Source organism: Cricetulus griseus, chromosome 3 (genome assembly GCF_003668045.3).
Source record: "Cricetulus griseus strain 17A/GY chromosome 3, alternate assembly CriGri-PICRH-1.0, whole genome shotgun sequence".
Classification (NCBI taxonomy): domain Eukaryota; kingdom Metazoa; phylum Chordata; class Mammalia; order Rodentia; family Cricetidae; genus Cricetulus; species Cricetulus griseus.
In genome coordinates this window covers 123,915,531-123,938,623 of record NC_048596.1, presented here as the reverse complement: position 1 = coordinate 123,938,623, position 23,093 = coordinate 123,915,531, and the positions used below count along the sequence as shown (strand labels likewise).

The 23,093-nt window shown below is 47.5% G+C and overlaps 1 protein-coding gene across 1 annotated transcript in view; it reads left to right on the top strand.

Moving 5' to 3' along the window:
- Positions 1-6,518: 6,518 nt before the first annotated feature.
- Rgma (repulsive guidance molecule BMP co-receptor a) overlaps positions 6,519-23,093 on the top strand; it is a 43,889-nt gene continuing 27,314 nt past the window's right edge. The window contains exons 1-2 of the mRNA XM_027408141.2: positions 6,519-6,679; positions 22,671-22,786. Coding sequence (XP_027263942.1) covers positions 6,666-6,679; positions 22,671-22,786 — 130 coding nt within the window. The 5' untranslated portion in view covers positions 6,519-6,665. The remainder of the gene's footprint in view (positions 6,680-22,670; positions 22,787-23,093) is intronic.

Genomic DNA, 23,093 nt, shown 5'->3' with positions numbered 1-23,093 from the left:
GATACAAAAAAAGCCAGCCCTCCTCCACATGCTTTGCCCTGCTCACATCTGCAACCCAGTCATTCAACACTCCAGCTCTATCTATTCATAACAGAAGAGGGCTATTGGGGAGGGAGACTGAACAAAACAATGACTGGCAGGAATCTGAATGACCACATGAAGCAGTCTCCTACTAACCTAAAAAGCTCACCCTAGATTGCAATGAATAAATTTTATTCTTGTAGGCTTATTATTGAGTTTCTTCTTTACAACAATCCAACCTTACCCTAATCAAATATCACATCAATACAGTGTAAATACTAATGATATTTTTGTTGCACAGTAATTGAAGCCAGGAATGGTGACACAAACATGTAATCCCAGCACTTAAGAATATGGAGAGTTCAAGGCCAGACTGGGCTACATAGCAAGTGTGTGTGTGTGTGTGTGTGTGTGTGTGTGTGTGTGTGTGTGATCACATGTGCATGAAACCTCCTGATAAATCCTTAAAACACCCTAAAACTAACTCTCTCTCTCTCTCTCTCTCTCTCTCTCTCTCTCTCTCTCTCTCTCTCTCTCTCTCTCTCTCTCTCCTCTTCTATCCATGAATAAATTTGTCTGCCCTGTGGCCTACATTCAATTTTTGGTGCTCTCCTTAGGGATCCTTTAAAACTTGTCTTCATTGGAAATCAAGATTTCCCTGTGTGAACTAAGATTTATTTCTATCCAACCAGTGACAACCTTCCCAAAGGACCCAAAGTTTAGCAACCAAAATAAGGGCCTATGAAACAGACATGACTCAGTCTTAGGACACTCATCAGAATTGTCAAAACATAGTGTCTCTCTGAGCTTCCCCCTGGCTCACATGACTCAGAGTCCTCAGAGGCCACAGTGCACCTGTGGAGCTCATCCTTGAACATTGGATGCATGTCACTGATCGATGACAGCCAGACAGTCACACAGCACTAGCTCTGGAAGCACTATAGAAAGTAGAGGTCCATGCTGACTCCCTAGGACACGGGGTGTGTAGAATTTCTGTTCTAAACCTAACAAGAAAGGTAAGGAAATAGGTAAAGAAACAAACAAAAAGGCCACCAGATTGGTGTAAAATACACTGGCTTTGGACTCAGATAGACATGCATAAAATCTTCGATTTTGGAACCTGTTTCCTATAAAATACAACTATCAATTCTTACCTGCTAGGATGGGCACAAGGACATAGGCAACATCTATGACACATACTGAGTGTGCTTGTAGGGAAGGGACTCGGGAAATGATTGCAAAACAAAATCCAAAGGGATCCACCCCGGCCCAGAACAATAATAAGCCAGCAGGCCTCCCTACCTTCCAAATCACAACGAAGGGAATGTGGCCTGCCAGCTGGTTCCCAAGGCCTCTAGACTGTCAAGGCCTGGCTTCTGTGGGTGCTATTGTGGGATGGGAGGATATGTTCACTGACCACATCCCAGCTGGTCTGCAGCTGCGGCTGCCCAAACCCTCTAACTATACTCATGTCTAAATCAGTCAGCTGCACAGAAAAGTCGACTTCCCAGTCACTTTATTTTGCTGCCAAAAAAGAAGAAGAAGAAGAAGAAGAAGAAGAAGAAGAAGAAGAAGAAGAAGAAGAAGAAGAAGAAGAAGAAGAAGAAGAAGAAGAAATGTGTTTGTGTTTGTTTTCTGTTCCTAGGACTGATAGTTGACTTTTTTTTTTTCTGAACCCAAATCCTCATTTTGCTTTGATTAGCATTCTACCATACATAGCAAATGGGGCTAAAAAGCTGACAATGTCCTTTGAGGATTAGGTCTTTTTTTCTTTTTTAACTTGTGTGTGATGTGTTGTGCATATATGATGGTGTCAGCCATCTACAAGCCACATCATGCATGAAGAGGTAGAGTCAGTTCTTTTGTTTGTTTTGTTTTTTAAAGATTTATTTATTTATATGAGTACTCTATCTGCATGTACACCAGAAGAGGGCACCAGATCTCACTCATTACAGATGGTTGTGAGCCACCATGTGGGTGCTGGGAATCAAATTCAGGTCCTCTGAAAGAGCAGCCAGTGCTCTTAACCACTGAGCCATCCCTCCAGCCATGCTTCTACCTTGTTTTGAGGCAACATCTCTCCTGTTGCTGCTGCTGTGCTGTGGACTCCAGGCTAGTTGGCCTGCAAGCTTCCAGGCAATCCTCCTGTCTCCACCTCCCATCTCACTACAGTAACTCCCATCTCATTCAGTAACTGATGGCAGTCCCTGTATCCAGCCTTTTACATGGCTCTAGGAATAGAATTCAGTTTACCAGGTTAACATATTTGCCCACTGACCCTCACCCATAGGCATGGGCCCTGGGATTTTAAATTAAACAATCATACATATTATCAGGCATGGAAAACTAAGTGACTTTCAAAGACTGGTTTGGCGGTTCCCTGCAATGTGAGTCTGATTATCATTGACCCCTCTCTTTCCAAGTCTCTTCTTCTTCAGCTCTTTGTAGCAAAACTAAGGTTTCTGTATGTTTTTATCCTTTGTAGTGCTAGGGATCAAAGCCAGGGACACACACTTCTAGGCAAGCACGCTACCACAGAGTTATCTCCCCACCCCACTTCTACCACTTTGGTATTTCTTCATTCAGTTCTGCATAATATTTGGGTCTCCAAAGGCTCCTTCTTCCAGTGTCTTAAAGAGTCCTGGAACACACTTTCCATAATGTTATGGCAAGAGTAATAGGGTCTCCTGGCTGCGCTTCTGCCTCTTGTCTCTGCAAACCAATACCATGCACCTATTTAGATTCCTTTTCAACTCAGCTCTCTTCTGTGGTTCTCTTTTGCTCACTCTCCAGCAAAGATGGCAGTCAAAAGACAACTTACTGTAGTCTGATCTCTCCTACCATCATGTGGGTCCCAGGAATTGAGGGAACTCAGATCATCAGTCCTGGGAGCAAGCTCCTGCAGCAATCACCTTTAACCCACTGAACCATCTCAATATTTCCCATACATTCTAATCTAATTACTATCTTGGTGTCCATTTTTAGACTTGCTACAAATTGTTTGAAACTCAGTTGTTTCTTTAGCCTAGTTAAAACACCTACCTCTTGTGTGGTTTTCTACCATAAGGCCTGCATGTTCTTCATTCCACTGACCCCGAACCCAACACACCCCACAGCTGCTGGCCAAGATAAAATCTAGTTGACAATGTCAGATAATGCAGCTAAGTCCCTCCCTTTCACACTTGATTCTTTTAGCAGGTCACAGCTTCATAAGGTCACTAGTTGGAAGAGAAGGCCAGCAGGCTGACCCAAAGTAGCATTTGCAGTGCAGATTTTATTGGGGCTATTTTATTAGAGGGAGAGGTCTACATGGGTGGACAAGGAGCTTGCCACTCCTCAGAAAGATCCCTTAACTTCTATTTTTCAACTACATTACAGATGTCTAAGGGCAAAGACTGTGCTTTACAATCAGGATTTCCATGCAGGGTCCAGCCTAGGGCCCCGATAGTGAAATAAGTGTTTGATACAAAACTCCTGCAGAGACATCGATCCAGGAGGGCAAGCACCCAGCACTTACTGCCTTCCATGGTGTCCCTAGGGCCAGGGGTGAGCCACAGTGTCACTCTTTCTTCCAGGGGGTCTTGGCAGGGTTCTGAGTCGGTACTCTGAGTCCGAGCTACACTTTTACAGCTCTGAACTTGAAGTTATGAAGAAAGATTGAGGAGGGTACTCCAAGCCGGAAGAGACAGCCCGCCATGTGCCTGTTTTTTCAGTCAGGCAAAAAGGAATCTCTCCTCTACTCATCTTGAATTCGCTTTCTGAGGGTGCCTTCTCGCCCAGCAGGTGCCACCACTCATTTGCAACAGACAGAAACAGCAAATTGCTCCACACCCCGGGACCTCCGCCAGCTTTCCCGCCCGCGGGGCGTGGTGCTCAGAGGAGAGCCGCCTCCTGGGTGCGCCAGCGCCAGGCTCTTCTCGCAAGCCGGCCCTTGACTCTTCTCTCGCCTAACTGCCTCAGCTAGTGGCAGCCTGGAGACCTGGTCTCTCCGCTTCTAGCAAGCAGTTCTTCTCACAAAAGGAAGGAAAGAGTGCCGGGGAAGGGGTAGAAGCCACAGCTGTCTTTCTACGAAGCCACATATTACCCTCCCTCTGCTACTCTGCTTATCAGAAGAGAAACTGGGGCCGGGAGTGGTAGCGGCACACCTTTAATGCTAGCAGAGGTAGGCAAACATCTGAGTTAGAAGGCTAGCCTGGTCTACAAAGCAAATTCCAGAACAGCCAAGGCTACACAGAGAAACCCAGACACCAAAAGGAGGTGGAAGGAGGAGGAGGGGGGGGGAACTGCTATAGATATACCTGTGGCTTGCTGCTTGCTTCCTGTCTTAGTTTGCTACTGCCTTATTCAAACAAACAAAACAATCTTGAACCCAAGTTAGCCTATTTCCTGTTCCTATGCCTAAGACATTCAGGGTTAAAGGAAAAATAAAGGTTCCCTGGAGTTTTGTTTTGTTTTGTTTTAATTGGGAATGTTTCTAGATTATTCTTGAAGCCATGCCCCCTTGTTAATTGGCACCCTCAACCCCAACCCCACCCTCATGGCCTTATTTAAAGACAGTGCTCGTGGGCTCATTTCATGCCCTGTTTAGAGTTCCACTGCAATTGAGTATAGAGTGAGTAGTGTTTATATTCCTTGTCTTCACCGACCACGCTCATCAAGGTAAATAACTCTGGCTTCCTCCAGTGACCCATGGTTGAGCTGAGATTTATCCCTCCTGGTCTAAGAAGTAGGCTGTTTGTAGTCCAAAGTGAGAAAACCCTACCCGGTACTTTCTAAGGATGACTTTTGAAAATGAGACATTTTTGAAAGGCGAGGGACTCCTGGACTACTGTGTATCTGCTATATACCAGAGTCTACTGGGTGCTGGGGATGGCATGATGACCCCAAGGAGAGGTTCCTGACCACTTACAGTATGACGAGAAGGCCACAAATAAAGGTGTAATTACAGATTGATGTCAGAGTTGGGAAAACAACTCCTGGGATTTGAGAATTAGGGATGGGGTTGGGGGAGTGTCCCTAAGTAGACAATGATGGAATGTGAAAAAGAAAGGTAAACACACACACACACACACACACACACACACACACACACACACACACACACTTTCTAGTACAGCTCCCATATTTATAGACAAGGAAACTGAGGCTCAGCTTTGTCCAAGGTTGGGGCTAATTATGGAAACTAGCCCACTGCAACACCCAATCCCTTCCTGCTAAAAGCACATGGAGTTTAATTTATAGCTCAGTTATAGATTATCCAAATTCATTTTGACCAATAAAACGCAGAATATTGAGTTCAAAACCACATCCCTTAAGACCACAGCTTAAATAACGATGGTGTCTTAATACCAACGATACCTTTTCATTAAACACGGAGTTCTTGTCCTATCAAAATTCAAGTGCCTGAATTCACTATAAAGAGATGGTCAGGTCGTAACCTTGTCTAAAATGCCCTGGCAGCGCTAACTGCGCAGTGCTAATTTGGGTGTGAGCTGTGTGTCCCGGCTGACTTCACACCCCAGCTAGGGTTTCAGACCTACACGTGGCAATGGGGCAAGACCCTGGGGATGAGCGGCTGCGGGCTTGGCGGTGATCACCACTGTGTGCGTGAGCTGCATGAAAAATGCTTTTGAGAAGCCCGGGAGTTTCTTCTGGCAATCTACGCGAGGAGGGCGGAGGTGGAGTGGTGGGAAGACGCTGTGACCGGAGGTTACCTCTGAGGCTGGACCGCAGTGGGGAGGGCGTGTGACACGGTCTTTTTACTTCAGACCCAGCAAGTATGTAATTGTAGTCGAGTATATTCGGGCATTGTGTACGCAATATACATATTGTTTATTTTTTTCAATAAGATTCTTAAACGAGACTAAAATCCCAGTAGAACAAAGGTGCGTCTCAGCAGAGGTCAATATTTATCCACGATAAGAAACCTTTGACCACCGTGGGCCCTCAGGTTGAAAATGTGGACTCCCCGACATCTTTGCCCCGGGTTAGGAAAGTTGGTTACGTTGGCGGGAGGGACGGTCGCCGCACTAGCTGCTCCCACCAGGGGATCGCGAGCCCGCAGGGAAATGTGTGCTTTCCCGCAGGCGCGCCCCCAAGTCCTCACACACCCTACTAGCGCGGATCGGCAAGGGTGGGACCGCGGCGGGGCGGAGTCTTCGGAGCCCCGACCCCACCTCTCCCCGCCCCTCCCTCCGCCCCGCCCGCGCTCGCCCCCCGCCCGTTCCCGGGGCGCCCGGCCCGCCCCCTACCCGCCGCGCGCAAACGAACCTCGCGACACCGCGCTCGGCGGTGGCGGTGGAGGTGGCGGTGGAGGTGGCGGCGACGGGCCGGGCGAGGGAGCAGGTTAGCCCGAGCCGCCCTACTCTACAGTTGTCTCGGAAGCGCAGGCTGCGCCGCCCGAGCCCTGCGCCCGGGAAGCACTGGCCGGCCAGCCGCTCTGGGGCCGGCTCCTCCAGGCGCTCGCAGGCATGCAGCCCGGGAGCAGGCGGCGCGACCCGGGCCGCTACTGAGTCCGCGGAGCTGTGGGGACCAGCTCCAGTTGGGCCCCTCCCACCTCGCCCAGGGGCCCACGAGCGACCGCCTACACCTAGTCTTCGCGCGCAGCCCCGCCAGCGCCACCCCCCGCGGGCTGGAAGGGGCTCATGCAGCCGCCAAGGTAAGCGCGGACAGCGGGGCAAGGGGTCCTGAAGTCCCCAAGGCGCCGCCGACACTTGCGGCGGCCACCGCACTGATCTGCGGCTCCCCGGACCCGGTGTCTCATCTCACACATTTGGGGCTTTGCCTGGGATGGATCGTCTTCTCTCTTGGCAGCAGGAAAGTTTTGTGGTTTGGTGTTTGTTCTCTTTTCCTCTAAAATGCTGTCCTGCGGGTAGCAGGCGGTGCGCGTGCTGGGCAGACCCGGCGAACGTCTCACCCACTGTGAACCGGCCTGGAGCTCCCTCTCTTCTGCACGGCCACCTCTTCCTGAGGCAGCCCCCACCCCCACCCCCACCCCCGACCCACAGAGCTCAGGACAGGTCTAGCCACCCCGTTGACCCACCGTGAAGCCCGATTGGCTCGCTTCACCCAGGCCGGGGTTGCCGAGGCTGGAGACGAGCGCGCCTGCCGGGGCGAGGGAGACGTCGACTTATACCTTCCAGGCTAAGGTATGAGTGACCCCTTGACTGGGATTGTCCGGTGTGCAGGAAAGTGCAGGACTTGAGGTGGGTGCTAAGGGGAGAGAATCCGAAATGGTTCGACATTCCTAAGTGGAGAGGAAGGCAAGACGCCGCGAGGACTCAGCACCTGACTTGCGCCTTGGCTCCTTCCTGAGTATGAACTAGGGAAGAGGGGCAGGTGTATTGGGGGACCGGTGTCAATGAGAAAGACGCTCGGATGCAACTCTGGATTACATCTTACTAAAGTAATTGCATTAGATTTGCTCGAAGGGAGAGTCAATTTCCCCCAGCCTGGGATTTTAATGGGAGCCTTTGCGCTGTTATTATGTGGTGTGGTTTCGGAAGGCGTTAGATTGTATTTATTTTATAAATTGGGTATCTTGAAGCTGATGGATTAGGGAAAATATCGCCATCTAGCGGAAATGGTGAGCACTGTGTACCTTCCTCTCAAGCCACAAAGTGCGAAGTGGAGAGATGAGAGCTAGACAACATGTCCAGAAAGACTTGTTCGAAAGTGTCTCTACCATCCTGAGGAGCTGAAGCACCCCAGACGGGGCTTAGCTCCAGGGACCGAATGGCGAATTGCATTAGTGGCAGGGTATCACCTCAAGGACTAAATTCCCTTCTTTGTGTAGTTTTAGGATCTTCTGGCAAAAACAAGGTAAACTGCTAGCTGGTGCCTTTCTGGCCCAGGGTTCTGCTAAGCCTGTGCGGTCATCTCACTGCTCCCCAGTGTATCTATATCCATATAGGTGATACGTGAAATTAATGTTTAAGTCATGAGCTTTAGAAAAGAGATTAGACCTCCAAGTGTGCTCTTAGGGGTAACTGAAGAACTGGGAAAGTGTGTCCTGTCATCTGCACTGAAAGAGAACAGTGTACTCCCAAATGGTCTCTCTTTCTCCACACTCAAGGAGAAGGATTTCTACTGTTCTGCTACCACAATATATGACAAGCAAGCATGCTTCACTAAAATGACTGCCTGTTAGATGGCATGCAGATGGACAAAGGCTCTGGGTGGGGCACCCACACATCCAGGCAGGCAGCACATTCTTTATGGATGGTTTGTGCTGCCACCTTCCAGGCCAGCTGATACTAGCAGGGAATGAGTTTTCCTTGTGTGAAGGGCACCCTGGCTCCTTGGAGCGCCTTGTGGCTTTCTGCCTGTGATAAAGTACATCCTCCAACCCCCCCCACCCGACACACCCCTGAACTCCTCTGGGCTGCAGTGGTAGTAAGAGGGGATGACCCCAATCTCCTTTTGCTTTCTTCTTTCTTTGTAAGCCTTATGTATCCCAAACTGGTTTTGACTTCCCTGTGTAGCCGAAAATGACCTTGGACTTGTGATTCTCCTACCTTCCCCATCTGAATGGTGCTGTCACCTGATTTATGCACTGTTGGGAATGGAGCCCAAGGCTTTGTGCATGCTAGGCAAGCACTCTACCAGCCGAGCCACATCCCCAGCTCCACACCCTCAACCCTGCCCCTCATTTCCTTCCCTGGTGAAGACTGGGGCTTTCACTCCTAGTACACATGGTGAGTGTGACTGGTATGCCAGTTGTACCCCCACCATTCTGTCTTGGTCCTGTTTCCCCACTTGCATGTTTTTGATTAATAATCATGACAACAGGGGCCTTCGACTAGCTAGGCATCCTATTAAAGGGGGCATATCTGATTTTCATTGTTGCCTGCCTAGGATGTGGGCTGATACAGAAGGAAGGCATGGAAGCTCCTGTTTAATATAACTCCTGAGTCTGCTCTTCAGCAGCCTTCTGTAGCCCAAATTCAGAATTAAAGGAATAGATACCTCACATCCCTGCCACCAGGACAGGTAGTGATCCAGCCACCTTTGCCAGGATGCTCACTGATCCCAGGAAACAGGCTGACATTTTCACAGTTGCTGGTATTTTTCATTTCCTGGAAGAGGATTCCGAAGAAGTCAAGGAGAATGGCCATAGTTCTAGTCTAGATCAGCAGTTCTCAACATGTGGGTCGCCACAGGGGTTGCATATCAGATATTCACATTTCGTAGCAAAATTACAGTTGTTAAGTAGCAAGGGAATGATTTTATGCTGGAGGGGTCACCACAACATGAGAAACTGTATGTACTAAAGGGTCGCAGCATTAGGAAGGTTGAGAACCACTGCTCTAAAGTGTTCTCTTCTGCTGCAGCCTTGCTAAATGAATTGGGTTCCAGCACATTTTAAAAGCCATATTTGGCTGCAAAATTTGGTCATGCCTTAAAGTATGCCCCCTGAAACTGTCAAAAGTAGGTACCCAGAGTGGGGGGAGGAGGAATGGGTGCACCCATGTGAAACAGCAAAACCAGAGGAGGGTTATCAGAAAGCATCACCGACTAATTGGAATTTGGTAATTCTACTAAATAAATTAGACAAAACCCCTTTAAGTGTAATTGTTCAGATTACCTTTGTCTGATTCTGTTCCTCTTGGGATCCTTGAGGAGAGTGGCTTTGTGTTTCAAACTATTCATTGTTTAGCCATTCTACAAACTGAAGTTAGCCTGATACAGACAGTCTGGTTTTCCCATCTGTCTGGTTTCCAGCCCAAATGACAGACTCCTCTCTTTAACCAACAGCCATCCGCCATCCTCCCCTCTCTTAGCCATGAACAGGGATGATGGGGAAAGTGAAGGACCACTTTACCAAGCGTACGAGCAACATCAGGCAGACTTCAGTGTCCTTGGTGACAAATAAACATCCTTAAGGAAGACATCTAGTTTCTTATCTGTCCTTTGAGTGGAATATGCTGCCCACAGTTTAATCAAGGGACAGAGGCAGGAAGCCTGGTAAGGTATCAAACTTCTTAATTCTAGGAATGAGAAGAAGCAGTTTTGAAATCTTAGATTTTATTTAAAACATTTTAAAGACACTGCTAGTTGATGAGCCTACAGTGGCATGCCCTCTGAGTGAAGAATGAAGGTGTTGCAAGCACAGTTTACACAGAGGGTTAATGATGGGGGCCCCTCATTGGATTTACGTGGAGCTTTTCAATTGTCTATTTAAAGTACTGCTGCCCAGAGGTAGAATTTTCAGAAATCAAAATACTGCATTAACCATAGTGTGAAAATCAAAGGGGAAAAAAAATCCCTGAAAATGAAAGGTTTTACTAAAACAAGGCCAATCCCTTTAAATTCTGTGTCCTCCGGGGGGCCAAAGTGGAGATCAACAAATAGGAGAGAAATGTCCCAAAATGTGTTGCCTTGTGTTTCACTGGAGCATTTTAATAGGTGCCATCTTCCAGGAGCTCAGATCTCGAGTTCCTTGCAGGAGCTTGCCCTGCCTGACAGCAACAATTTGTCCTGTTACCTGATAGGGCTTTCTGCTCTTATCTGTGTGCACAGAGCTGATCTGCTGGAGTCCTCCCTGCAAGTTCCTGTACCATTATGTTCCTCTTAGCATGATTGTCTTCTGAAGGATGGATATAAACAAGTTTTGCCTGCCCATAGGCATGCTGAAGACTCTTCTCCTCGATGACTTGTTAGGTGGGGACAGACACACTAAGACTGACTCGTGGCAGCCTCACAAACATTTGTCACTTCACATGCGCCGTCAGCCATACTCCAGATATTCTATCACAGGACTGACTCACTTTCCTGTTACACTCGTGCCTGGTACTCGGCACTTTGTACTTGGCTTGTGTACTCCTCCCTCCCGGGGGTCTTTTTTTAAACCTTGAGGTCACATTGTCACATTGTGCTTTCAGTTTGCTAACACAGGTTGTGTTCCCTAAGTTTGATTCTGTCTGCCAAAGTTTGATAGCCCACGTGGTCTTACTGGCTAACTTTTCCCTGGCAGGGTTACCCATTTTATCTGTCTAAATGCTGCCTCTCACGCTGCTGGACAGCTGAGCAATCTTGCTGACTTCAGAGTTCAGTGTGCATTTTCTGCCCCTGATGGTGTCATCCTGAAAAATAGATTGCTTTTACAAAAGCATAACCAGGGGACACTTGAAACCACTCGAGGATATTTTTTTTTTCCTGGTCATCGGAAGAACACACAAAAATACATAGCTCAATGACAGAACCACACAAATTACAGGGTTTATTTAAAATAATTGGTACCTTGAAGAGAATAATAACTAATATTTGGACATTTGGGTGGGTAATGTACTTTTATTCTCATTTAATTAAATACCTCTGATGGGAGAAGGTATAGTATAAATAATGAGTACCGTTTTAAAGCAGTTGCATTGCTGAGAGGCTAGTTCACCCACAGCTATTATGAGATTCATAGTGACATCTCCCACAGGTTCATCCCTGCTGGACATGGGCAGGTCACTTTTGCTCTAGCGCATGACATTCATGAGTTTAGATTCCTTTGACACACAGCAGTCACTGAAGCAGAGTTTCATATTTGAACTTCTAAATACTGCCCGATATGTTTGAATTGTGTCCCCGAGGCTCATGTTTTGGGTTTGTCAGCTGATGGGCCTTTAGGAAGTGACTGGATCTTAAAGGCTTTGGTTTCATAGTGGATCAACGCATTTGTGGATTCATAATTTGGTGGTGTTACAAGGGTGATGGTGGTAATGGAAACGTTAGGAGACAAGGCCTGACTGGAGGAAAGTGAGTCACTGGGAGTGCTTTTGAAGGATGCACTGAAATGAGTGGCATCCACCACCAAGACCAATGGCCTCACCATAGACCTAGAAGCAACAAAGATTCTGGTCTGACGCCTCTGAAACCATCAACCAGAGTCAATAAGTTAGAGGCTTCCCTCTGGTGGTTATCATGGCAATGCTAAACTGACTACTCAGTGTCTCGACTTAGGATCATATGACAGGGAAAGCTAGTGGTGACCCACTCCTATCTTCCCAGCCCTTAGAGACTGAGGCATGAGTTCAAGGCAGCCTGGGCTATGTAAGAAGTTCAAGGCCAGCTTAGGGTTTGACGTTGTTTTCATTTTTCTTTACTAGGAGTATTTTGAGAGAAGAGCTCCTAAACTACTGCAGGAATCTGATTTCTTCTTTAGCATAGCTGCCATTGGCAGTGTCTACTAACTCAAGGTCTGGTTAGGGAACAGATGCCCCCGCACCACCACACGCACACACCATTGTCCAAGGCCAAAGACACCTGGCTTACAATCCTAGACGCCTCTGAAAGCAGAAGAGATTGTAGAGAACTGATTCCGCAGCTGGACTAACTTAACCATTGTCTTGTGTAACGTTTCCACTGTGGTCTAGAGCATGGTTAAACTCAGAAAAGGGCACTATGAATACTTAGCAGGAAAGAAAGAAAAAAAAGAAAGTCTTACCACCCAAAAGATGAGGATGTCTATAATCAAACTGTTTCTACTTCTGAAGTTAATGTAGGAGGGATGGGAGAGGTTGCTGAGGGAAATACCTCTTTTCTAAAAAAAACATTTTTCTATTTGTGTTAGCATCTGTAAAATAGTATTTCTCTAAACATATTCCCATTTCTAATGCGTAGTCCATCATGAGACATATGGGATGTATTATTGAGCTGACAGGAAAAGATAAACCTCGGGTGAAGACAAGGCACAGCTGTGGCTTGGTGAGAAAAACACTGGACTTGGCATCACAAGGCCTGGGTTTAGCCTCTGCCCTGACATTTGCATTCCTGGGGACCTTGGGCAAGTCACTTAACCATCCGGAGTCTCAGGCTCGTTTATAAACAGAAACTGGCTATGTCCACTTGCATAGTTGAGGCAATGCTACAGGTATCTACAGAATTATTTCTTGTAATGAGGGCTCACTAGGCCCTAAGACCCCACCCCAAGGCAAGGTTATCTAGGAGTCCTTACAGGATGCTGTGAGTTCCCCCATTTCCCACACATGCAAAGGCCCTAACAGAACCTGGCACGTCGTAGGCATTCTGTTATAACCCAAACAATGGTCTACATCCGGCAGATGGTTACATACACAACTAATGCTGGCAACCACTTTTCAACACTTTCCTCTGTTCCAGGCATCAGTCCTGCGTGGATTACGTAACTGTATGAATTCCCTTAATCCTCACATCACTCTTCAGAGGGAACTACAAGTGCATCCTCATTTTACAAATGAAAAACATTGAGGTCTAGTCTTCCCAGACTGCATGGTCTTAGCCAAGAGACCGTATTTCCTCTGTCAAAGAGGTTGAAACAATGTTCTCCATCTTAGATTAAAAATAAGGATCAGAGCAATGGTGGTGAAGAATGATGGGGACCCACAGAAGAATGTCACATGAGTACCCTTCCTTCTGAATGGGCCCTTCCGCACTTCCTGTCAGCTGGGGGCACTTCTCTTTCGATGCTGCAGTCACCATTCCAAACAGTTTTGGATTTGATGAATAACTTGATTGCCTGGCCCTCTTGCTAAATATTCATGGTATTTGTGCTGGCACCAAATGGTTCATTAATACAGATAGTGTAACCATCTGCCGGTGAGGAGAGTTTATACTCATCTCTCCTGTCTGTTCACACAGTTGCCATGTGGTGGATAAATGATTTCAAGCCAGTTCTGTCCTCAGGAACTTACTGGAATAGAGAGACGGCTGTGTGGTCCTCTCATCATTACAAGATCTGCTTATTTTGTGTGTATAAGTATCCAAAAGCAGTTTCCAATTTTTAAGATTTATTTATTTTCATTTTAACTGTGTGTTTTTCTTTTGTGTGTGGTTGTGCACCACATGCATGCCAGGTGCCTTAGATTCCAGAAGACTGTGTCAGATCCCCTAGAATTGGAGTTATGAATGGTTTCGAACCATCATCACATACGGGTGCTAGGAACTGAACCCTGATCCTGTGCAAGAGGCTCTTGACTGCTGAGCTATCTCCTAGCCCCTGCTTTTGATTTTATTATTACATTGTGTTAAAGGACAACTTTCAGGAGTCAGTTATCTCCTACCATGTGGGTCTCAGGGATGGAACTCAGGTTGTCATGCTTGGAAGCAAGCACCATTACCCACTCATTGACCATCTCATTGGCCCCCAAAGGCTGCTTCATAATGAGAGGAGGTTTTTTTTTGGGGGGGGGTCGAGACATAGTTTCTCTGTGGCTTTGGAGACTGTCCTGGAACTAGCTCTTGTAGACCAGGCTGGTCTTGAACTCACAGAGATCTGCTTGCCTCTGCCTCCCAAGTGCTGGGATTAAGGCGGGCACCACCACTGCTTGGCATGAGAAGAGGTTATTAAATGGCTTCAGGGTTTGGTTTAAGACAGATCATCATTGGAGAATTTCATGCTGACAGTAAGCCATAAAAACATCCCTTCTCAAATAACATTTCCTTCATGCTCAGCAATATTTCCACTTGGGGAATGCAAAAATGTTACAGATGAATTTCTAGAACTGTTCAAAAGTCAGATGTTGTTGGACAAGGACAATTACAGAGAGAGCATGAATTCAATGCATCCCTACAATAGGGACTGTGGTTCTTGAAGAACCATCCGCCATACCCACAGAGGCAACCAGGCCATGATTCTTCAGGTGTAGGAGCTGAAGGGCCCAAGGTAGGACAGGCCATGATTGGACCACAGAGCTAGAAGTAGACAGTCCCCATCCCCAGGTCACTCTTTCTTCACATTTACTGCAATAATATTTGAAATTTGACACTGACAGTTAAACAATTCACAAATGTTCCTGCTATTCTGTTGGGCTTTGTCAGGAGAAGAATTGGCAGCTCTGTAGACTACATGTTAGGTGTTTTGGAATCTTCAACAAATATCTCAATAGAAAAGTAGGGGCAGAGGGCACAAACTTGGATTATGACACTCCAGTGGACTGCTGAAGGAAGACACATGACTGACCCAAGAGTTTGGTGAGATCTTGGAAGAGAGCTGGAGTAAGACACAAAAATGAAAATATGGCCCTAGAAACTGCTAGATCATCAGGAGGAGTCCAGTGTAGACTTGATTCAGGCTGGGAAAATTTTGCATTTCATTCTGTTTGTATATATGTACATTGGCTTTGACTGGTGAATTCAACTCCTTTCTGCTTCTACCATGTTGGAGGATTTATAGTATATTTTAAATGGAAATAGAATAGGAAACACTCACTGTGGAGGGAACAGTCAAAGGCTGATAGTTTTGATAGTAGTAGTGTTATATTAAAAATAATAGTAGCTAGGTAGATATTAGTGTTATATGTAAAAGGATAGATAGGTAGTTTGACATGTTCTTATGTACATATGGAAATAGAAATATCTGGAATGATGTGCATGAACCATTAACAGTTACTGCATCCAGGAAGAGTCACTTGGCAGGACACTGAATTTTTTCAACATGAACCTATATTATTACTTCATTTTCTATAAATATATTTGGTACTGAATTGAAGGAAACAGAAAGCTCAAAAAATTTGTTCTTCCAACATGTTCTGTCTTGGAAATTGCTTTTCTCTCTTGCTAGTACAGCGAATACATCCATGCCAACATGAAGGGATAGAATTTGTGAGGTTCCAGGAACACTCCATGCAAACGTCCAGGTCCACCAAGCTGGTCTGTTATAGCCCTGAACACTCTCTGACTGTTCTAGAAATGGACTGGTAGGCATGAAGGCTGACCTGTGGTCTGTTTGATACAGTTTGCTCAAGAAATAAAATATTGACAGAGGTTGCTTCAGACAGTGTGAGGCTGATACTGATGGCAAAAAGCATTGTGGGTAATAGCTGTGCATTTGTGGCATAGGATGTCTTACTTTGCAATCAGTTGTTCTGTTTAAAAGAAGTTACTGGCATCTGTCTTGCAAAGCCTCACCAGCTTTGTAGAGGCCCATGTTGTCTTGTGACAGTGGAATGGGCTGCAAAATCAGGGCTGCTGAGAACCCCAGAAACACCCCTCTTGGAGTACTATTATCCTGTGTTGCCATGCCAGGTCCTCTACTGAGCTGCTTGTGCATATCAGAACTGCCTGCTGCTGTTCATCATAGGGTATCTCTGCGTCTCAAGTCCAACTCAGAGCCCTCAGGTCTTCGAGTAAAACAGAAAAGCATTGCACAAGCAAAAGGAATGTCTCTATTGTGAGGAAAAAGTATTACTAACCTGACAATACATATTTAAAGATGTTCAGAAGTGATGAGATCTGCAAATACGTTTTTTCAGTACATGTGAAGAAAGTATCCCAAGTGAGATGATGCCTTGGTTTCTAAATAGAGCTATTGGAGTATCAGAGCGATTAATATTTTCTTTTAGGAAAAGTAACATTTAAATAATACAGAAAAAAAATCCGTATGTTTTAATTACCAAGAAGTCATCCTCATAGTAACAGAAAAACCATCAAAACAAAAATAGAATGCACACACAGAGAACAGTCCAGCTAGAAAGCTAAGAAGATTAAGTAGGCAAAACGATTCAAGGATCATGTTTCGATCCAAACTCCACAGTGGGGTGTGTGTGTGTGTGTGTGTGTGTGTGTGTGTGTGTGTGTGTATTTTGCAAAATCACACCCAGAGTCCTGCATACACCAGACAAGTACTGTATCACTGAACCCCGCTCCCAACCCTGGAAGAGGTTTTTAGTGTCAGAGCAATGACAGCAAGCTTACAAATGCTCTGGAAGCAAATAAATAAGGCAAAGCCCTCTCCTCACCAATTAGGGCAATTGAACATGGAGAGGAAGTTCTCTGGCCGCCTATACTATCACCTACTACAGGGAAGAAGACGGTAACAATGAAGGGTGGCAGTGATGTTTTCATAGCCAAAATGTACAATTGTCCTTGCACTTGGCACCTGTATACTTACCATTCCTCATACCCACAGAGGGCTTGAGCCTGCCTGTGTGGTGGTCCCCTTTAGTAGTCCCTCTCATAGAATGTGCACTGTTGTGTACTATTGCTAAGCACACTCTCAGGTGTCAATTATCTGGATGAAGCACAACAGCTCCTAGAATGAGAACATGTTACTGGGCAATTTAATGGGAGAGAGGCAAACAAGCTGAAAGGCAAGGAAGAAACCTAGGATGAATTACATTACCTTCAAAATCCCATTCAACAAGGTTCCACTCAAAAGGTCATTTGTAAGAGTCCAGTGGTTCCACAGCAGGGGGGAAGGGAATTGCCAAAGATTAGAATGATCCACAGAGACAAGAAACCAAAATAGAATAAACAGTACTTTTCTGGATGGAGAATTCAGAACAGTTTGGAATCCCCCAGGATTGATATGCACCTGGATTTAACTTAAATTTACATAGATTATCTGAAGAGAACAATGTCAGATGGTTCCGTCTGCAGAGGAGATGCAGGTATGGTACTGTGGAGATAGCAAACAAATGGTGATTAACTACTGGGCAAGCTTAAGGCTGAGTAAGAAAAGCACAAATACAGCTTTTCAGGCACATGCCCGAATTAAGGCATTTACAATAATGTAATCCAAATGACGAGTAAACAGACTAGAGCCCAGGCCCTTTACAGTCACACAAGGGGATTTTTGAGGGTCTCTGTAGGATGTTTGTTAGCTAAAGGCCATGCAGGGCTGGATATTCAGAAACTGCTTAACGTTTTATCAGAAATGGTCCTGGACACCAAGCCAAAACAGAATGTTCTTCCCAGGCTGTGATCCAGGCCTGACAGTTTATGCCCTTCCTCTGCAGAAAAATATCTCAAGGCTGTAGAAGGCTAAGCAACATTTAATCACTCCAGAGAGCATCTTTCACAAGAGGCTGCCCTCCTCTGTTCCTTGAGGGCTTCAGTGTGGGAAGATAAAGGCAGGGAGGTGATAGAATCAAAGTCAGTATAGACTTGAAGGTCATAGGGAACGTGAACAAAGACTTCCTCATCAACTCTGAGATGGCTAGACCAGGAGCAGCCCTTGAAATATCAACGAGGAATTTGCACGGGTAAATTTAAAAGGGTAGGTTCACACTTTAAGCTATCAAGTGAACCAATCCAGTTCTTCAAGACACCGTATAAGTAGAGTGTGTGTGTGATTGTGTGTGTGTGTGTGTGTGTGTGTGTGTGTGTGTGTGTGTGTGTGTGTATGTACACATGTGAGTTTCTGGGATCAAACTCAGAGCCTTGCATTCACTAGGCAAGTAATGTACCCTACACCCCCGAGGACAAACTCAGATCCTCATGTCGCCAAGAGAGGCACTTTACCAAATATCTACCCTGTCCCATCCCCTACTTTTTCAAAGCAGAATGAGAGCAGAGGACACTCAAGAAAATTTATCAGATTCATAACTGAGAGGTAACAATAAGCTGAGAGACACTGGGGGCAACACATCCCCATTTGTGAGGCTGGCAAAAATACCTGAGACCAATATTGGACCATTGGCTTCATCTATATCCAGTGGTCTGTTTGTGCAAATGAGAGAAATTTAAACCAAGACTAGAGCAAGCCAAATGAGTAATGCCATGGTTTGCCCTAGCTGGAACAAGTAATGGTTTTGCCCAGACGAACCAAGGAAGACCTGTGGGGTGGTTTGTCACATGGTGAGAATTCCATCAGCCCCTACAAAGCTCACCAGTTAGATTCAACCAGTGAAAACCAGGTGGTATCTCTGCAAACAGCCTCAGCCTCAGCATGCAGTAATCCCCACCTTCCCCTCAGATCCTCTGGCTGATCTGGCTACCATGCCAGCTTGGGTGAATATTTCTGATCACTCAGCCAGTTTCCTCCTCTGTGTATGATCATGAACCTGTCTTAGCTGGAACTGTCTGAAAATGTAAATCAGCATAAGAACAAATCAAGGGGTGGAAGGGACAGCTCAGTATGCACTGCACTTCCAGAGGACCTGAGTTCAGTCCCTAGCATACCCACATCAGGTGGCTCACAGCTTTTACTCCAGTTCCAGGGACTCGAACATCCCTGACCTCTGCAGGCACCTACATTCACGTGTATATACTCCCATACAGACACAGATGTGTGCACATAATTAGAAATAAAAATAACTTTAAAAAAGGACAATTCAAACTATGAGCCATGCTCATTAGAAACAAACCTCCAAGACACCTGGAAATTCACATCATTTGTTTGATAAAGACATTCATATGTCATGTCTCTTCTCAGTCATCGTTCTTTAGTAGTTGTTTTCACAGCAATCCAAGCATAGGGTTGTGATAGCTTTCCGTGGTAATAAGAAAATAACCCAGCTTATTCACTTACAAAGAAAAAAATAGGTTTGTCTTGAGACATAGGAATGCATACACTGACACCAGTGTGGAAAAGTAGAGAGTTTGGAAAGATGTGATTTGAACTAGAGATGGAGAAGAGGCTGAGAGGTGAGACACCAAGTCCTAAGGAGAAGAGTATGTGAGAAACTAGCAGGAGGCAAGAGCGCTGTGAGCTGAGGCTGTGGAAAGTAGGAGGAGCTGTGGGAAGTAGGAGGTGCTGTGGAAGCTCACTAGCCTGAGCTCTCCCTTCTCCAGCAGAGCGGCTTCCTGCAGCCTGTCTGGGACTGGGGAAGGGGCACAGCGGAAATGGACCGCATTTGGAAGACTGCTAAAACTGCCGGCTCATGGTGACTTGCCCCAGGGTGTCTGCAAGTGGGGAGGACTGGAAGGTCCGTTGTGAGGCATAGCTTAAAGGACTTGAGAAGGGTGTTAAAAGAAAAAGAAGACAGTTTGTCTTGGCTCACAGTTTGGGAGTTTCCGGTTTGTGTCCAGGTGAGCCCATGGCTTTGGGCCTCTGGGGAGCATACTGAATGGCAATGGTGGGGAGCTTGTAGCACTGTCAACAGCTTACTTACAGGCCAGGAAACAAAGGAGGAAAAGAAAAGGGTCATGGAGTCCCTTCAAAGGCATGTCCCAAGGACATAAGGACCACCAGGCTCCACCTCCTAAAGCCTTCCCTGAGGACAACTGGAGAACATTCTGTCTCCATACCACAGCAAGAGTTGCCTTATTTCCTTAGCCCCTGAGATAGCACAGAGCCTACCCTGAACAAGCATATTTACTGACCCCACCCCTAGCCATGGAGCAAATGGAACTGTTAACTGCTGAGAGGAGAGACCCTTTCCTCTAAGGGTATATCACCCGTCAAGTTGACTAGTGGAAGACTACATGCCCAAGAATATTTATATTTGGACAACACAAATTGGTCCTGGAAGACACAATTTGGGGTGGGTAAGGAATGGGGTGGAGGATGGTTGAATATGATCAAAACAGGTAGAAAATGTCAAACTCAAAGAGCTGGGGGGGGGGCACCAACCTTGGCGCTGGGGCTGGAGGGATTTCTCAGTGTCAAGATTGCTGTTGCCAGGCGGGGCAGTGGTTGCGCACAACTTTACTCCCAGCACTCCGGAGGCAGAGGCAGGCTGATCTTTGTGAGTTCGAGGCCATCCTGGTCTACAAGAATGCTTGTTGATCTTACAGATAGATGACTAGAGTTCCATTCCTGGCACCCAAGTGATGTGGGGAGGCTCTCAACTTCCTGTAACTCCAGGGGATCTGACACCCTCTTCTGGCCTGTGTCAGCACCTGCACACATGTGTACTCACAGATACATACATAAACATAAATATTTTTTTTAAAAATTGAGTCCCCTCTCAAGACAGCACCCATCCCGTCCCTAGCAGAGATGCTGGGGACTCCCAGGGCCTGGTATCCCTCCCCCTCCCAAATTATATTCAGTTGAGTTCTTAAGTGACAATAATAGCCTGGCCCTTTCACATGGAGAAACAGGTGTTGATATGAAAATGACTGCTGCCACTGGGCCTGGGGCAGGGCTAGAGAGGCACTCCTTCCTGCTTTCAGAAGGCAGAAGGCCGCAGGGTCTCTGACCTGGAGCTGCAGTGCCCTGGGCTGCTGTGAATACTTGTGAGATCTCATTATGCAGAGGTTTAGAAAGGCTGGTTCCAGCCAATGGAGATAGTTGCTGGACCTAAGGCGTGGAGAGGCCACAGCTAGTCTCTGAGCAGCGTGGCTGTGTGCCTGCCTGCCTCAGTATGCCAGGACTGCCCCTGGGGCAAGCTGCACTGCTGTGATTCTGCACAGTTGTTGGGTTTGGCCGACCAGCCTTGAAAGGAAAACCTTTGAGCTTTGGATTTGAGACGGTGAACTCTCTCTCCTTGCACTTGCAAGCTTCCGTTCAAGGGAACGATAAGTAGGCAGAGCCTGTTCGACTAAGACCTAAATATTTGAGACAGGGGTAGCCCGACTGGAACAGACAGCTGTTAACACCAGCTTTTTTACTAAAGGAAACTGCAACCTGTGGCTGCACAGGTGACTAAGGAATTAGTGTGTAGTGCCCCCCCCCCCGTGTCTCCCCCTCCCCGCTTCAGAAAGCCAGATTCTGAAGCTGTAGTCTTGCTGCCTGTCTGAGCCACCATGTGACTCCGGAGCATAGAACCACTCCCCCCTCCCTTCCTCCCTGCCTCCTTCTCCCTAGTGTCGCCTCCCACAGCAGAGTTCTCAAGGCAGACATAGCCTGCAGCTTGTGTGGCCTGCAATGAGACTGTGATAACTCTTACGAGAAATTGGATCAAAACTCAGATTTTTTTACCCCCAAAGAGCCAGATGGGCAGGCTTGGGGGGTGGGGTGGGCTGGAGGAATCCATCTGACTAAAAACACTTGTGCTGGCATATTTGTGTCACCCAGAAGATGTTTCTCAGGGGAGAAACATCCTACTCTAAATACCACAAGGACAGAAGAGCTAGGGAACCTTGTAGAGGAGACATTTTATTCTCCTGGAAAAATATGTGACCGAATCAAGAGAGATCACCACCCTGAGGCCTTTCCAAGATGGGCCTTGGGAGTATAGCCTCTACCTCAACACCAGAGGGCTCGGCCTGCTTGCCCCGCGAGCTAGAATATCTCTGTCTCACTAGGTTGGTAGCTGTGTCCCAGGAGGCAGCTTTAAGCCTACGAGATCTCAGTTCGTGAGAGAGATCTCTATTGTGAACAGAGCCAAGTTCTGCCCCCCTCCCCCCCAAGCGCACAGTCCAGATAGGTGGCCTAGGTCCAAGGCGGGCGTGATCCCTGAGGTGCAGCTGGTCATTCGCCCCAGAGCCTGACAACTCTGGAGGAGGCTTTTCGGTCTTCTGCATCAGCAAGCCATCTGAAGGGGCGGGGGAGCGGGGGAATGAGCCAACCGGTGTCGGTGGCAGCAGTCGGGTTGCAAAGGGAGGCTGGAGTTTGTCTCCAAGCCCCTTCAACTTGGATAATAGGCGAGGATTAAAGCTCTCTAAGATCCTCGTGCAGTGAGCGCCTTAGACACCCGGGTGAGTGGGGAGTGGCACTTAAATCGGAGCTCGGGACGCACCCTGCACTAGCGGGACCCTTGGTTCCCCAGTTCCCCTTGGCCACCGGCGGGACAGCTTGGGCCGCCTCTCCTCCTTCCCTCCCGCCCGCCAGAATGAAACCCGAGCTTAGGAGGGCGGGGCGCGCGGCGGCGGGGCGCGGGGCGGCTGCGACATTGGCGGGGAAGCGAATGATGGATGGCGAGGGCGGGGCCGGGCGGCAGGGTGGGGGGGCACAGGGCGCCGGTGGCGGAGGTGGACCGGGCCTCCCGGCTCGCTGCTCCCACCGAGCGAGGCTGCCTGTTATCCGCAGCGTGATTGATTTTTTTTTCCTTCCTTTTCTTCTAAACTTCTTCCAGGGAGAGGCTAGTGGTAACAGGCCGAGCTGGATGGATGGGTATGGGGAGAGGGGCAGGACGTTCAGCCCTGGGATTGTGGCCGACCCTCGCCTTCCTTCTCTGCAGCTTCCCCGCAGGTAAGGCACAGCTCCCTGGCCGGGGAACAGCCGGCCGAGCCCGCTCCTGGGCCTCCCTGCGCGAGTCGGGGCACCGGCTTGCCAGCCCCCTGGGGACCCAGATTTGCATTTCCACGGATCTTTGTCCCGTGCCCTGTATAGGGAACGATAGATGTCGAAGGAGACCCGGAGGTGAGGGAACTCCTAAGAGCAAGAACGGGTGAGGAGATTTGCAGAGCTGGGGATGCCTCTCTGCCCCCTCCCTCCTTCCGAGAAATCGGGTGCCCTGGACGCCTCTTAGATGCTCCAAAGGAGAGAAGGGGAGGCT